General features: G+C 44.2%; 1 protein-coding gene across 3 annotated transcripts in view; it reads left to right on the forward strand.

The window, feature by feature from the left end:
* Positions 1-276: 276 nt before the first annotated feature.
* TFAP2B (transcription factor AP-2 beta) overlaps positions 277-17,438 on the forward strand; it is a 29,276-nt gene continuing 12,114 nt past the window's right edge. The window contains exons 1-3 of one of the 3 annotated variants that reach the window (XM_016147313.2): positions 277-546; positions 4,823-5,281; positions 10,103-10,163. In XM_016147313.2, the coding sequence (XP_016002799.1) occupies positions 466-546; positions 4,823-5,281; positions 10,103-10,163 (601 nt within the window). In that variant the 5' untranslated portion in view covers positions 277-465. Of the gene's footprint in view, positions 547-2,451; positions 3,616-4,822; positions 5,282-10,102; positions 10,164-17,438 lie in introns of those variants that run through there. The other 2 variants (XM_016147311.2, XM_016147312.2) reach the window with 2 other exon arrangements.

Consider the following 17,438-nt stretch of genomic DNA (forward strand, 5'->3'; position numbering starts at 1 on the left):
GATGGAAATGGGGGGGCTGTTGGCTGCCTGATTTCTCATTATGAATTTTAAGGACTTTAGTTAGTGCCTACAATGATTCATCATTTTCAATATAGAGGTTTTTAAATGTGTATATTTATATTAATCACGCTGAACAACCATCTATCCTTTAAATGCATGTTTAGAGTCTGTAGACTCTGTGTGACCCAGGGGTGCTTATATAACTAAATGTGGATGTTTGGGTGTAAATTCGTGTTTATGATTTTTATAATATATATGTCCGTGGGTTGCATCTAACTCCTGTGTGTGTAATAATGTTTTTCTCTCTGCTGAGGCTTACTTCTCCAGCCTATTGTTTGAGACAACAGATATAAGTTGCGATGGGAGAGGAGCGTCGGATTTGGTGTGTATCCCCCATTTCCAATTATAGATGGATCATTACAGACAGCGGAGTCCTGAGAAGCCAGACATCTGCTCCTCACATGAATGCACTCACCTCCTAGAGACCAGGCTGCCATCATGCTCTGGAAGCTCGTGGAGAATGTCAAGTACGAAGATATCTATGAGGTGAGCCGACACCCCCAGATGCATCTTAGAGCTTTGCAGATAGAGAATTTGAGCTTCTTGACAACCCAACTGATATATATTTTTAAGCTATTTACTCGTAGATTTCCGGTCGGTTTTCTCAGCTTCCTCTAACTTTTAGAAAAGCTGGCTTGGGGAGACCTCGCTATTCTGAAAAAGGACTTTAAGGTTGAAATCTGACTACTTTAACTTTTAGAAGATTTCTCTTCCTTTCTTTTATTTTTCTTTCTCTCTCCCTCGCCCCCCCCCCCTTAGACTCTGATGGGAAATGTGGTGCTACTGAATATGGGCAGAGAAAAATAGAGACTGTATAAAGGCAGAGGTTCCACGTTTTGAGTGTGGAAGAGACTTAGGTTTTCAACCCTCATTCATAACAAACTCGGGCTTTAAATTTTTATTTTCAATAAAATTTCTGAAATCGATAGCAAACGGATCCAAGTAGAGGACGGAAAAGCAGAAAGAGGGAGATAGATGGATAGAGGGATGTCGATAGAGCGCAAGCCAAGGGGCCGTATTCTTAGATTTTTTATTCTCTTTTCTTGTGCTTTGCTTCTCTGAGGGTTAGCGCGTCCAAATCACCCCACGGTTGGACATTTGTAGCGAAATGTTCTGCCGCTGTTCAGTGCGTACGGTTCTCTAGCGCCGAGGCTAGCGCAACTCTCCCTCTGGCTGGAGAAGTTGCCCGTAGCCCCGGGTGCCTGCAGCTGGTGGGGCCAGGCCGTGCCCGCGATGCCCTCTCAGTCTCGGGCGCCGAGCGACGCGGCAGCGGGGTGGCCCGCGGGCCAGCCGGGCAGCCGGGAGGGGCGCGGGGTACGCGGCGGCGGGACAGGGAGGGACGGCCGGCGGCGGCCCGTGGAGCCTCGCTCCGGAGCGGGCTGGCCTCGCAGACCCGAATTAGGTGCAAGGGGGCGGAAAAAAGGCGAAGACTCCGAGGGGACGTCGAGGGAAGGGAAAGAAAGAAAAGCTTGGAGAAAGTCTAAAGGAAAAGCAAGAAGGAGTTAGGGAAGAAGATCGAAGCTGGAGACCAGGCAGTGGAGATTGCAAAGGGGAAAAGTCGGAGAGAGGAGAGAGAAAGGGAAACAAAGTCCAGGGCGGCGAACGCGGGCAGTGGTCGGTCGCACGAAGCGGTCGCGGCGGGGCGCACAGTGGCTCCCGCAGCCAGTGGGGGCAACGCGACCCCACCTCTCAGGGACGACTCCGGAAAGCCCGGTCCCCGAGCCGCCCTGCGGATTCGAGGAACCGGCCGCGCACAGAACACAAGCGGCGGCGACCGACACCACTGGCCCAGTCCTACCGGACGGATGGGCTCTCTCGCCGCGTCCCGCAGACAGCGCCGCCGCCCAGGGCCCCCCAGCTCTGGCCAGCCCTGAATCCTCTTTTTTCTTTTTTTACTTTTTCTCTTTTTGGGGGTTGGGGGGTGGGGGAGGGAGGTTCTTCTTTTTGCAAATGATTGGGGTTTTCTTTTCCTCTTTGTGGTTGTGTATTGATTGTAACGAAGAGCCGCGCCTCCTCCTTGTGGGGCTTGTTTCGGTTCGGCCTCCTCGTCTTTCCTGACCCGGAGGGATGACAGTAAAGTAGAAGGCGAAAGAAGCACTCTAAAGAATGCGAGCGGCTGATGTGTGCATGGCAGTGGCGGGGACGGGGCCACGGTGTAAATCACTCGGGGTGTTCATGGAGGGATTTCACTGCGTTCTAAAAAGTAAGCAGGATGTAACTCGTTCTTTGATTACGAAAACTAAACTAGGTAAATGAGAAAGTCAGGGAGAAAGAAGGGAGGGAGAGAGGAAGAGGAAGGGGTGGAGTGGAAGAGGGGAAGAGAATAAAGTGGGAGGGAGAGAGGAGCGAGGAAGACGGAGAAAACGACGGAATATTGCAGGTATTCCCAGCTGCCTCGATTTTCTGCTGAAAAATATAGGAGACCCCGCAGCCTGGTGGAAGAAGCTTATTTAAGTCCGGAGGAAGGTTGAACTTTAACAGAAATGGCAGTCGAGCCAGTTGAACGGGTTCCTGAAACATCCGAAAAGGTTTTCTCTTGCCCCTGGCTTTGCCTGGAAAGGATAAGTTTAGTGTACTTGAAGATTGATTGCATATATTTTAAATTGAGGTAAAAAGCACAGGCTGTATGAGCATTAAAGAGGGGGAGGCTGCATAAGGTATGAAAAGCCCCCATTTGCCTCCGTCCTTTAATAAATAAGCATAATCTCCAATATTCAGCGAAGCTCTGTGAACGTCATGCAAACAACCCGGCCCACCGGTGTACTTTCCTCTCCCCTCCAAATGATGAGGCAACGCCTTTTTGTTTTGTTTTGTAATCTGCACACAAAACACCTAGGGCGATCAGTTCTTCCCATCAGGAAAGTCCCTCTCCAGAAACAAGGACACCTACATTCTATACAAGCCCCCAGCGACGTTCTCCCTTGGACATTGCCTTGTCCAAGGAAGCAGAGGCTGCTCTACGCGTGTCCCCAGCTCAGTTAATTGAAGTTCTGCCTCTTTCCTGCTAAACTTTTTCCCCAGTCCGCCTTTGCCAGCCCCCTCGTCTGATTACATCTAGTAATTCTCCACTGAATGAACGTCATTTACAATAGTAGGGGAGCTCTGCGCTCACTGCTGCTTCACGCTCCATTTGTCCTCCATTCTCCCTTTAAAGTACTCGTGTAATATTAATAGTCATGAATATCAATTATTATGAGGCGGTGTAGGCAAGCGGAGGGAGGAAGGGGCGCCGGAGCAGTCTGAGCCCAGCTTCGGGTGGAAGAGGACTGCATCTGGAGCCCCTAGGAACGGCAGAAGAAAAAAGGCCAAAAAGACAGCAAGAGACTGATGAACAGCTCTGTCTGTGTGTGACAGGCAGCGCCTATCTCGTTTGAGAGTGGGAGGGGGGTATTTTTTTTTTTTTTGATGGCTTGTCCTGGAAACACCTCAAGCTCGGTTCCTGTGTCCAGCTCGGTTCTCTGCTGGACTCCTTAATTTTTTTTTAAATCATTGTTTGATTTTGAGCAGTAATCAGGCTTTTTTTTCCAGATGTTAGTCCACACCTATTCATCCATGGTGAGTTTGGATTCACGTTGTACCAGAATTGCATGCTCCCTCCTCTCAATGTCTCTCTCTGTCTCTTCGTCTCTGTGTGCGTGCCTCACTCTCTCTGTCTCTGTCTTCCTTTGAGCGCCTTTGGCTTGGTAATTTAGCACCATAATTGGACGAGGCTGCAGCTGCTTCTCTCTGCATTGTGTGTTCTCCGTCTGAGCTCCATGAGTCAGCTGGGAAGGGGGAAGGCCATACAGAAAAACTTTTTATTTGCCATCACAGTTTGGAAATTTAGGTGACTATTTCTCCAAAAAGAACCGTGGGGACTTTACCATGGCATTTCCACAGAGGAGAGGGAGAAACTTAAACTCCCTTCTCACACATACCTTCTTCTTTCACTTAGTTTACCACTCCAGATAGGACCAACAATAAGTTGTCTGGGCTTTCCCTGCCCCCCGCCCCCAACCTCAGGTCCTTCATTTTCACACCTTGAGGTATAATAGCATTAGATATAGAAAAGCAACATTATAAATAACTCCTGTGAACCACAACTCAACATGTGCTCAGGATATGATTTCCAGTGAGATCCATTTCAATCAAACACTATTTAAATTAATTCTTCTTGGGGAGGGAGTGGTGGCAGGAAACTCAAATCAAGCAGATTCCTTGGAGCTCCTGGAATTATCAGGTTGTGTGGGAGCTCCTGGATAGCTGGCTAGGTTGCCAGGGAAGACAGGTTGGTATTGAATTGGAGGAACAGCACAGCAAACAGTATGAAGTTTTATTTGTTATGCTTTAGATCTCTGGAAGAGTTAGGAAAAAATAGTTAAAACACTCGGAAGAGCAAATACTATATGTACAATTTCTATATTTTTTAATTAAAAAGTTTAGATTCTCCCTCCATACAGTTATTTTACCCTCAGTCCTTTTGCCGGCTTTGCATCCCCACATGAAGGCTCAGATGTTGGCTAAGTGGATGATTCTCCCCATTTCCCCCTCAAAGCCCTGCGTGTGGAATTGCTGAAATCCTGTGCCCTCTGAGTCAACTTGGCAGTATTAGTTTCAGACACTTACTTCCCCTGTCCCGAGAAAAACATAGGGAAGCTGGGCTTCTCCATTTGTCGCTTGTATTTTTTTTTTCCTTCTCTCTCTCTCTCTCTCTCTCTCTCTCTCTCTCTCTCTCTCTCTCTCTCTCTCTCTCTCTCTCTCTCTCTCTCCTCTCTGCTCCCAGGACCGGCACGATGGCGTCCCGAGCCACAGCTCGCGGCTCTCCCAGCTGGGCTCGGTGTCCCAAGGACCTTACTCGAGCGCCCCACCGCTGTCCCACACCCCGTCGTCAGACTTTCAGCCGCCCTACTTCCCGCCCCCCTACCAACCGCTCCCCTACCACCAGAGCCAGGACCCCTACTCCCACGTCAACGATCCCTACTCCTTGAACCCACTGCACCAGCCCCAGCAGCACCCCTGGGGGCAACGGCAGCGTCAAGAAGTGGGTTCCGAAGCCGGCTCTCTCCTGCCCCAGCCTCGGGCCGCCTTGCCACAGCTCTCGGGCCTCGACCCCCGGAGGGACTACCACTCCGTCCGCCGGCCGGACGTGCTGTTGCATTCGGCGCATCACGGCCTGGACGCGGGCATGGGTGACAGCCTCTCGCTGCATGGCCTCGGCCATCCGGGAATGGAAGACGTCCAGGTAACCACAAACAAACAAACAACAAACAAAAGAGACAATAAATAAGGAATGCCCCGGAAAGGGAAGGGAGGAGAGACAGCGGTGGGGGCAATTCTCTCTTCTTTTGGGAGAGGTAGTTTCCACCTTTAGGACAGGATGGACACGACATATATAACTTTATGTGCGTATGTGTATGGCTGTATAGTGGTGATTTCTGGAGGTCCAATTATGAATAGTAGAACCACAAGAAATGAAATCATTAAGGAGAAGCATATGTATGTGTAGTTCGATAATCAGAATCAAGGCTACATGTTTTTGTCTTGCCACAGCTACAGCTCCTTCCATTCTCTTGTGCTTTGTGTGAGCAAGCTGAATACCCTCCCCAATGCATCCCCGCCATGCATGTCCCATAGTAGGCCTGGCCACATGACATGGCAGGTGAAGACCCAGCTGCCTAAGGGCTGGGGCTGCGGCATGGAGGCACAGGGTCCTCTGTAAGCTCCAGAGGTTCCTGCTGGATTTGTGAAAACTTTAAGTATGACAGTGCACATTGGAAGAAAAACATGTGCTATGTTTGTCAAAGCCAGGTAATACTTCGAATGTCCCATAGGCTGCAGAGAGACCTTTTCCAAGATACTTGAGTTCCAGAGTCATCACCTGAGAAAAGGAATATTTGTGGGGAGAGACCTAGAAAGCTATAATTCTGTTTGGCAGTCCATGAGGACACATACAATTTTAGAGATTCTTTTCAGCTTTTCATCCATTAAACGACTGTGGAGCAATATTCTTCATGTCCCTCATCAGTCCTCCCCTCCCATTAATACTCTCCTCTCCCCAGTGCCATCATCCCAATTGAAGAGACATCACGTGTTTATTTCTTAAAACAAAAGGCTCAAAAACAGTCTCCCTACTCACCCACTATCCCATCTGCAACCTACACAATGGAGCCTGATTTGGCTGAATACTTGGTTAAACTAAACAAAGAAACATCAAAGAAATGGTTTCTAAAAACTGTATGATTTTGATCAGGTCTCCTTTCACTCCTTAGTTTAAATAGTCTTCGGAAAGGGTAAATATGGTTGAAAGATATTTAACTGACACTTCAGTCTCATTGGCATAGTTGCATACATTAGGTATCATTTTCGACATACCTCTAAAGCAAAGGAAAATGAAATAGAAAAGGAGAAAGTGCACAAGTTCATCTACTTTACCTTTATGGAAAAAAAATGTATTTTGAACAGTTAAAATGTGGTGACAGCATCAAATGCTGTCTGTGTGTGGTGTGTGGTGGTTTATCGTTTTAAAGGAAATTCAGTTATTTATTATTTCTAAAAATGACGATGCCACCTGATTTGTGGCTGTATTTACCCATAGTAATAAGGATGATAGTTTTGTTGATTTAACCGAGTTTGGCTGTCCCTGTCTGGAAATATCGCTCATTTCAGGATATCATATGAGAAAGGAGATATTTAATAGTTGTGTGGTTTTTTTTTTTTTTTTAATGCATTGGAGTAATGTGTGTCTTGGGGGGGCAGTTTTTAAATTAACCTTTCTGAGTACGGTTCAAAGTGCTAGGTAATGAAAGTGGATCAGCTCATCACCATTGCTATCGGCAATGCTAACACTGACTGTGTCACCCCAACCCTACAGGCTGAGTGGCTCAGGTGACTGAACCCAGGAAACCCCCACAAAGAGGGAATGGATTTATTTGGTTCTAAAGAAGATATAATTGTAAGAGGTTTTGAGTGTTTGGCCAAATACAAAAGGCAACAGGAAAACAGGGCCAGGGCAGTGTGTATTTGGGAGAATACTGTTGTCAAAGCGTCGCGCAGCAGGCGGAGTTGTTGCGTCAGAACACAGACCGCAGACGTGGAGAGAGCACAGACCAGAGAAGGTGCAGGCCCTGGCCCTCGCATGCTCCCCCCACCCCCGCCACCTTTGCCCCGTTTCTTCCTGAGAAGAGTCCCAGCCAGTCGTCTGGCAAGTCTGGAAGGCCCGCGGGAATTTCTGTGGGTGACCCTCAGTGCGGGCGGTCGCTAGCTATACACCCCGAATCTTTCCCAGACAAGAACCATCTCAGTTCCCACCACTGTGATGACAGGCTTCCTGAGGCCAAGGCGTGCTTCACGTGACACAGGGCAGGTGACAAAGAAAGGGGAGGAGATGTACCTAGGAACAGACCCCCGAATTCAGACGTTCCACTTCTGACTTTGGAATCTAGAGGGCAGGGGCTAAAGTTACAAGAATGGGCCGAGGGTTCAATGTTTCCTGCAGCTATGGAATGGGTTGGTCTGTGTCGAGTCTTTAAAAGGGACCAAAGTGCCTCAGCCTCGACCTCTGTTACTTGCTCCATGTCAAGGGCCTAGTGTGTGTTCCGGATCCCCTCTACTCGCTCTGCAGCCGCGGACCAGACATCCCGAGGGCGCTGCCGGCCGGGTGGGCCAGACAATGAGGGGTACTCACCTGGCTGAAGGTTGAGGGGGTCTGTTATGTGACTCAAACACACACACACACACACACACACACACACACACACTCTCTCTCTCTCTCTCTCTCTCTCTCTCTCTCTCTCTCTCTCTCTCTCATTCTCTCTCTCTCACAGCCACAGCCCCGACCATGAGAGAAGAGAAGAGCTAATTAACCAAATGCTTCTAATATTTTTTTTAAATGAAACTATAAAACCCTGTCAATTTCTACTTCAATTTACTCACAGGGGCTATTAAACTAGCAAATCGCTGTTTGGGTTCTGGGAATGCTACATTTCACCCATTGTGTGTGTGTGGGGGGGGGGGCGGAGAGGAGAAAGAGAGAGAGAGAGAGGTGGTGAGAAGGGATGGTGCTAAAAACTCAGAAAAACAACAGAAGAGAGTTGAGATGACACCTATTTTGGAGCTGGTTTAGTTGCCATGAACACCTCTTTTTTTCTTCCAATCTTGGCTCTCTAACCTCTCATCACCTCTACCACCCATGAGTATAAACATATAAGGATGTTAAGTTAAACCCCCCATGCGTGCGCGCGCGCGCACACACACGCACACACACACACTCAAAACACACCCTAGTGTCTTAAAGCAACCCCTGGTATCACTTTTAACTAAAGAAGTCTAGTAATTACGAGTCTGAGTTGTTTTTCTGCGCTTCCGCATGCAGTCCTAATTAAATCTTTACGATCCTCCCTGTGACGATTAAGCGCCAGCATGCTGCGTGAATATCCTGTACAAAAACCCAGCAGGCGGCCGTAATTAGATAGAAAATCAGACAAGAGCCTTCTCATTAACTACCACAACTACCCCACGTCGCTGATGAGGCGTATATACATATTTACGTACCGACGTGAGTGTGAGGTGTGGGGACGCACGGGTCCCCGCCCGTGAGATCGTGGTCTGTCCGCCCACAGACACAGGCCAATGTTTCTGTCCCGCGTGGACACGTTGCCACTGTAGACACGTGAGCATAGAAAGCGTGAATCTTGTGTGTGCCTGCGCGTGTGCGTGGTGGGGTCTCCTGAGGAGTTTCGAACAAGTTACATGAAGTATTTTTTAAAGGTTTTTAGTATTTCTTAAGATGCACATAGCATGTTGCAACATGGAAGACGGTTCTTATTAAGAATAACAATGTTCCTTACCTTTCTGAGAACAAAAGAGTGACTAGCAAAAACGAAAAGAAACAAATTAACATGTCCCTCCACAATTAGATCTTTCGTTTCTAATATGCTACTTGTTTGAGGTTGGGAGCCTCTCCCTGTGATGACCACACACTCTGTCTGGGATACAGCATGAGTGGGTGGGAAATGCTGGAAAACTCTCAGTTCTCACTCTCAACTCTTTGCTTTTTACTTCTCCGTACAGTGGGTGACAACTTGGTTCAAACTTAAGTTTCTGTAGATCAAGAAAAGCAGCTGTACATTTCAGAAAGAACTAGCATTATTTTTATTGGGAATTAAGAGAGAGAATCCTCTGCTTTTGGAGGTCCTGGGATGCACAGCCGGAACTCTGTTCTCCTGCATCCCGACAGTAAGAAACTCATTCCAACAGCTATTTTCCTTCAGAAGTGCTGCCAGCACCCAGGGTGGAAACTTTCCTTCTCAGAGATGGAACTGTGGCACAGAAGATGAATGCTCTTTGCCATTACCTAGGTGCTGACTGGGAACATCCGGGCCTCTGTGTGTGTCTGTGGTTACTCCCTTCCTAACAGGTGTGCTCCTTGCTTGGAAGCTGCAGAAGCAGAGTTGGGAGGGGGAGCAAATTGTGCGGGTTCCTCATAGGGACTGTTGTACAGCAAGAAGCTCATAGTACACAAGGATGTGTATGGAGACCAGTGGGTGTGCGGTCCTGGCGGCTTACAGATATGTTCCTATGTGTTGCTGTTTGCATTCCATTCCAAATTGCTCAGCCTTTAATTAAAATCCCATAATATAAACTATTACGTATTTGTGAAATGACTCTGGAGTAAAAATTCACTGGGACAGAATAGAAAACTGAAATTGCTCTTACTAATATTGGTGAAAATCTTTCGGCTGTTGCCAAATTTTTACTATTCATAAGAGCAAATGATATAAAAAGTTTATATGTTTGTGTGATATCTGTGTTTAATATAATAACTAAACCAATGCTGCATCCCAGTTGTCTCTCCCACTTTCCTTTTCTTCCATTGGAAAAATTTATAATTTGGGTGAATTTCATCTCTATGTCAATTTGGAGGTAATAATGATAATAATAAAACCTCCCTTTGTGAATTAATATAAATGGAAATAACAGAAACTCCAGTTTGGAATGACATGATTTATGTGTGCGATTCTTTAATATCCAGTCAATTTGAATAGTGATGTTTTTATATTCACAGTCAGTTGAAGATGCCAATAACAGCGGCATGAATCTATTGGACCAGTCTGTCATAAAAAAAGGTATGGATTATTTCCCCCCAAAAGTAAACAAAGTTTCCTGTGCATTCATGTCTTTATGATGAGTTTTCACTTTGGGGGAATTCATTATTTTATAAGACACAAATGTTTGTTCACAATTATAGGACACTGGCTGTCTGGGTGAAAGGGCATGTCAGGGAGAAGGACATGGGGAGGAGGAAGGGAAATCTGCAGGCAGAAACCCAGATGAGAGACACAGGGACAGAGACTATTGCAATTTTTCTCATGATACATTTGGTAGCGATTCTAGATACAATCTTAAATAATGGGACTACCATAATGTATGGAACTATCTGGGAAATACTGCTTTAAAAAATGTGCCATAATTATTTCATTGATAACTGGAGTTTGCTGAACTAAACCCTGTGTCATTGAGACAGTTCCTTCTCTCCTTGTTATTGTATTTGATTTTTTGGTGGTAATTTTGTTTCCCAGTTCTCTGTGTTTTATGAGTTGTTTCTCATTTTTTTAATTGTGCCAAATGTGTTGCTAAATATGCGCATCCTTAGAAGCTGAGACAGCCTATGCACATTTCTAAATCTTCCTACATATGCGTTCATGATTTAGTGTGACTGTGGAATCACCCCATACTGTTAAAGGGCATGTGATATTAACAAATGTTTGCAGTCTCTTGTACAGCTGTAAGCAAAATAATTAACTAATTAAACTAATTAAATGTAATTACAATAACTCATTGCGGGCGTATTGCAGCTGCTTAATTTCACCCCCCCTCTTCTCTGACAGTCACTGAGAGGATGCTTGGCAATTAGTGTGGCTGTCGAAAGGCCTGAATGTCGCTCACATGCCACAAATTTAGGAGCTCGAATGTGTAAACAGTACAATCTTTAATCATCACAAGAACTGGTGTTTGGAGATACAGTAACCCTATATTATCGATGGTGGAGAAGACCTGTCCTTATGTTTGGTGTCGGCAATCCTGGCTTCAGTCATTTATGATTCATTGGAGCCACATGACATTCACAAAAACGATGAAAAGAGGCTTTGGAAAGTAATCCAGAGTCAAGCTGGCATAGTAGGAGGGTTGTGAAATAAGGATTCCAAAAAGGGTGAGGTATTCTAAATTTTCTTCTTTTAAAAGGCAGAAAAGGTAGCTTTGAGAGGTGGGAGAGGGAAACTGTACTTGAAATGATGCCATTTGGCTTTGGAATGTAATATCCTGAAGAAGACTAGTAAGGGTCGGAGTAGAACTATTTAAGTGTTGCTTCAAGCGTCTCTCCCTTTCTCCACCAGATAGTATCGTTTCGGTTTTTAATGCCAGCTTTTGGATTTGCATCGGTGTCTCCAGTGCTTAGATTTGCAACTGTGCTGACAGCTCACTTTCACCATTTCCTCTTGGGTCTTCTCTTTTTGGTTAATTGCTGGTTGATGAGGAGATGGGGGGAGGGAAGCACGTCTCCACTGGCTTTTTTGTTGTTTCTTATTTGTTTTAGTTCCTCCTCTCTTGTCACAGAAAGCTAGAACTTCTCAACTTAGGGTTCCATGTTCTAGAAACAGCATGTGGGCTGGCAGTGGGGCATGCCCAATAGATGACCAATCAGAAATGTTATTAATAGATTAACAGCCAGGCCAATAAAAATATTTGCAGTTTAGGTTGCCTAACAGAAGGGAGCTGAAAGTGTTCTTAGATGTGGGATGCTTTCGTTTCAGGGCTTGTATATGTTTGTCAGCGGAATGTGAGTATTCACATACAAGGGCACCGCCAGAAATAAGGAGAATCTTGACTAAAGTTGCCGGTTCTGTTTTGGAAAACTGGAGTACTTTTTTTAGCCAAACAAGCTTTTCCTTTCCTTCTTTTCTCTTCTCTTTTCTTTCCTTTTCCTTTTTCTTTTTTTCTTTTTTTAATGAGCAACTTAAAACGTCTAAGTGGTACTCTAATCACTTTGTTGTTTTAGGGGGTATGTTATGAATACGAAGTGTTAGGTCAATTCCATTATTTCATGTTTCAGGTATTAGCTTTACTACATGAAGAAAAAAATCCTAATATCATATTTTTTATCTTTGGAGGGCCATAGGCAAAATAGGAATAAAATGGTTGAATTATTTTATTTTAAATCACTATAAACCACCTAAAATAAGGTTATTGGTTCATTAGCTCCTTCCTTCCTTTCTGGTCTCCCATCTTTGTCCCTTCTCCCACCTTTATGAGGACTGTCTCCAAGAGATTAATTTCATGAAAGAGGAGGTGAGAAAGTTTTCTGAACTAAACATTCTAAATTCGACCGACAACTGGCAGGGGACTCGGTTGCTTAATTTATTTTCTAATGGGCTTTTAAAGAGATTTTTAAGTTCTACCTCATTAATAAAAGTGCCCCAACTGGCTCAGGTTTAGGTGTCTCTGCCTCTATGTTTATGAAGCCAGAAGCTTTAGGTATAAAGATGTCTCTCGCTCTCTCTCTCTCATGCTCTCCCCTGCGTGCTTGCTCTTACTCTCGCTCTCGCTCTCCCTTTCTCGCTCTCCCTCTCTTGCTGTCTCTCTTTCTCCCTATTATTTAAGGACCCCCCTTCTAAAATTTAACCTGTCCAATTTTTCACCCATGTTGATATCACTCCATAGATTATAGGCTAGCTCTCTCGTTATGTTTGCTATCTGGGCTTAGCTGACATTTCTGAAGTAATTTAGTTAAGAGGAAATGAGTTGTTCCCAGTAGAGAGAGCAAACGAGTGGAGTGAAGGTAGCCAGCGTGATAAATGGCTCTTTCATTTGAAGATCTCCAGAGCTCGTTTACGGCTAATTTTCTGTATTGGCCCCCTTTGAGCTATTAATGCAATCGGCAGGGACCGTGGCCCCTCTCTTCTTAGCTGCCCCATTAGAGCTCCCATTAAGCTGCTGAGTCTCAACTCCATGGCAGGAGTGGGGTGGGGGGATGGGGGGGAGGAGTAATGAAAGGTGCTTTTTAAACCTTTCTAATCTAAACCGGCAGAGGGTGGTTAATACGATTTGAAGGGGGCTGGTCAATGAGCAATCAATAAAGTAATAATGAGAAGGATTCGGTACATTAACAGTCTAAAAATCCAACGAGACATTAAAAAATCATTCTTAACTCTCAGTCCCATTAAGATTGGGAATCTGGGTTGGGGGAGGGGGCAGGGTGGTGCCCAGCTAATATAAATGATCACTGCCAACATCTTACAGCTTAACTTAAAAAAGGCTTACCTAGGCTTTAAGAAAAAGTTTTTGGTGTGATTAGAGGCCAATATGCAATTGGTTTGACACCTTAGGCAGCAGAAAAAATGCTGGAATTTCTTGGAAAGGCTAGCATGGCTGGGGTCCAAGGTTCAAATGTTGTGACTGTGGGGCATTTTCATTGGTCTTAGGGATATCCTGTTTGGTTAGTTTCAGTTCAACCTCCTTTCTCTCCCACTTTTTTTCCAGTTAGTTCTGGCCCCTTCCCCACATAAACACTTTGATTGGTGTAGATTTTCTTTTGGGGTGGGGAGAGAATTAAAAAATTGCCAGTTTCAATTATAATGGGTTTTGTTGGTATTCTTCCTTCTGACTTAAAAGGCAGAAAACACCAAGAATCTGTCATGCCAGAGCCTTTGAAAAGATATGTTTTCTCTCAACCGAGTAGGTTTGCCTTTCCAAAACTGACTTGGATCCCAATAAGTATTTATTCAACTAGGTACTGGAACTCTGAGATACATGCCACCCAGGGAGCAATCAGAGCTCATAGATTTTCAAAACTAGAAAGGTTAGACACTCTTCTTCAACACCTTCACCACCCCCACCCCCAGTGTGGAAACGCGGGCAGAGAAAAGATAAATGACTGTCTCAAGGTCCCATGTGTCAAGTAAACGCTGAGACCCAACTCTGTTTCCAGCCTCTTAGACTTTGCCCCTTAAGGATGGGAACACTGGATGATTGTAGATTGTGTGTGTGTGTGTGTGTGTGTGTGTGTGTTTTCCTCCTTTCTTTGTGGGAATCCTTCTATTTTTCTCTCCAGGATTTCAGTGCTCACATTTATATACTTGTTATATATACATGTGGAATAAAATTTAGCCTTCAGGTAGATTGGAAACAATGCAAGTGTGAGGAAAGGGGTTATCTGCTGGTAAGACAATTTATTACAAGCAATGTTCCACCTCTAGGAGTCTTCCCAGTACAGTTTACATATTTAAATCTGAGTACCTTTCAGAGGGACTTACCTTTGAATCTATTTCTCCCCTTCTCCACCACTGGGAGATTAGATTCACGGAGGGGTTGTTTCCAGTCAAACATAAAGATCTCAAAGCTATAATTTTACACTTACGTTTAAAGAATACAGATTAAGAGCTAGCCTGTTAACACCTTGGCTCTATATAGTCCACTAATGAATGATATTTTCTCTAATCAGTTTTTTCCTCTTTCTTAAACAAAACTCCAGTCACTGTAATGAAATATCGATCAGTTTTTAAACCTTTTTCTTCTCTCCAAAATAATGCAAGGAAAAAGGAGGGAAGGGAGCAAGTTTTGTGGGTATTATATCCAGAAGTTGGCCATGCTATCCAACTGAGAACTGAAGGGAAAAAAAAAACAGTTTTAATGTATGCACAGAAAATTGTAAACATGTAAAGAACTGAAAGCTTCATGCTGAGTTTCGCTATGCTCCATTTCCTTACCATTTCCTGCTGTCGCTTTAAACCTATCTTAGTCATCTCTGGGTTCCTTGAGCAGAAACAGTGTGCTCATAATTACTAACAAATCAACCGAGGCCCTGTTGCTCTCTGGGTTTATTGATAAACTGGAGGAAAGCAGAAGAAAAAGACCAAGAGAATAAAATATGGGGTTAATCAGCTGAGCTAAGCAGGTGCGAGAATGGAGGGGAAAGTAGGTGATAACGGTGCCAAGGACTTGAAGGAAAGTTGAGACAAGAAATATGTAGGCTCTGGTCTAAAGGACCAATGTTAAGGTTAGGATGATAACCTGAGGCTGAGAGAGCTGAGGATAGAAATATATTGATACTTAAATTTAAAAATGGAAACATAGTCTGAAGCATGTCTGTTAAAATAGATTTTGTCTATGGATAAACAAAACAAAACAAAACACACACAAAAAACAACCTCTGTCTCCACCACCAGCAGTGTGCTGACAGAAGCTGACTGATTGGTGATATTTAGATGATAATCGTATGTATAGAAATGAAGGTACAGCTCACAGGAGGGAGCAATATTCATTCCCCAGAGGAAATAGCTCTTGTCAGGTAAATCAGGCAATTAACAATGGTGAAATTAGAGGGCCAGTTATAAAGTGTCTCTAAACGCCTGGCTTTTTAAGAGATTTGGCCTCTGGGACTGTGAGAAGCAGGTAAAATTCTTATCCTCAGGAGATATTCAGTTATCTGATATGGGAAATAGGAACTGAATTTACTATTTTCAGCTTGGTAGAAGTTTTTTTGTGTTAAAATATTCTAAGTAGTATTTAAATATAAAAATCTTCCTGAGTATCAAAGATGAGATTTTTATACAATTTATTTCTATATTTTATGCTATGTTACAACTGAAAGGGGCCATCGATATTTTGGGGAAAAGTTTTCCAAGTTTATTTAATGCCAGTTCCCATGATCATAATTATTTGTTTATAGTGCTTAAATATGAATCTGAAATACAGATATCAGGACAGCCACGAGGAATTAGGTACGCTAAAACAGATATGGATGTCCTATAAGAGAGTTAAATAATAAGTGTTCCCATCCCAATCACTGTCTGCTAAGTAAATTTAACTCCATATTTTGCTTAAATTTAATTAATACTTTCACACTTCAGATTTTTCATTGGTTCACTCTTAAATGGGAAGCAGCATCAGCATCACTGATGAGACTATGGTGAGGGAAATAAGAAAAAAGCAAGCCACCACCACATGTCAGTGCAGAAGATCCGCTCTGTTATCTAACATCATTTATCTACCCTGGGATAAGGTCTTGGACACTGAGAACAGAAGTCTTAAGTATCTACTAAGAAGTAGCAAAAGGGAATACTGCAGTTCCCCCCATCCATTCGCCTAAGGAGCCATTTCCCACAGATGTTTGTCAAAGGCCTAAGTGCAATTCATAGTAAATAAAAGATTTGGGACCCAATTGGCTTTTGGAAGTCTCTAAACAATCTTGGTGTTCTGAATACTGGAATCTGTGGTACAGGGAATAAGCCAATACAAAAATACGTAGTGTTGGTTAGTCTGTTCTAGACAAGGGAGATTATGCAACTCATTTGATATACAGAGTTCTAGGCTCCAGATGGTAGAAAGAGCATATTTTTCAACTACCAGGATTATAGGGTGAGACAGAGTCTTTATTTAAAAGGGAGAATGGAAGCCTCCTTATTCATGCCAGATTCATGTTTCAGTAAATCCCCTGGATTGGGGATCAACAAAGGCTGTTTGAATATTGGGGGGCTTCATAGCCTAGTGGGAGACACTAAAGTGTAGGGCAAGTCAGTGGCTTCTAGAGCCTGAAGAAAGAAAATGGATTTCAGCAGCGTAGAAGTCCAGGGGAGGGAGATTGGCAGGGAACTGAGAAGAGGCTGTTTTCACTGTTCTTCATTCTCTGCCTTCTGGTTCTACTGAGCCCTGCATCTTCCTGAGGTGCAGATGACACTGAAACGCAATTAAACAGAAATACAGGCTGGAGAGACTGAGTAAGCCTGGGTAGCAGTGGCAACCAGCTGTCAGCTCTTATTAACTTCTGCATAAAACATACCTTGAGTGCGGTTTGTTATCAATTACTTGCTGAAATGAAACAACTGGGGCAAGGCAAGACCGCGGCTCATATGAATTAGAGTGATTGGTTGATTGATCAGGGCACCTGTTGTAAATCATAACTACTCTGAACAATCACCAGCCAGTGCTTTATGTTAATTTGTAAACAAAATTCATGTCACTGTGGAATTGCTCTCACTGGAGAGGAGCATTTGGGTTCATTTCTAAATGAATCCGTTATCCTATAAAGAAAGAAGGAGATCCACTTTAGAGAAATGAGCAGCTCTTTTGGACCCAATTCTACAGTTTAATGGTGTTACTTGTCTATTCTTGGGCCCAGCATCTGGTGGGGTGGGCACTCCCTACCCTCTCCAGAGACAGCCAAGGTTTGGATTTATCAGGAGAAGAGGAAGGGGCTTGGGTAAAGACCATTGGTATTACCATTTTATATCATTCATAACGATAGTCACTTTCATGCTTCAGCACCAAATGTGATTATTATTTTCAGGAAACTAAGATTCAAAGAGGTTCAATGAGATGTCTAAGGTCACACAGCCAGCATGTGA

The sequence above is a fragment of the Rousettus aegyptiacus genome, unplaced genomic scaffold (assembly GCF_014176215.1).
Source record: "Rousettus aegyptiacus isolate mRouAeg1 unplaced genomic scaffold, mRouAeg1.p scaffold_m13_p_1, whole genome shotgun sequence".
Classification (NCBI taxonomy): Eukaryota; Metazoa; Chordata; class Mammalia; order Chiroptera; family Pteropodidae; genus Rousettus; species Rousettus aegyptiacus.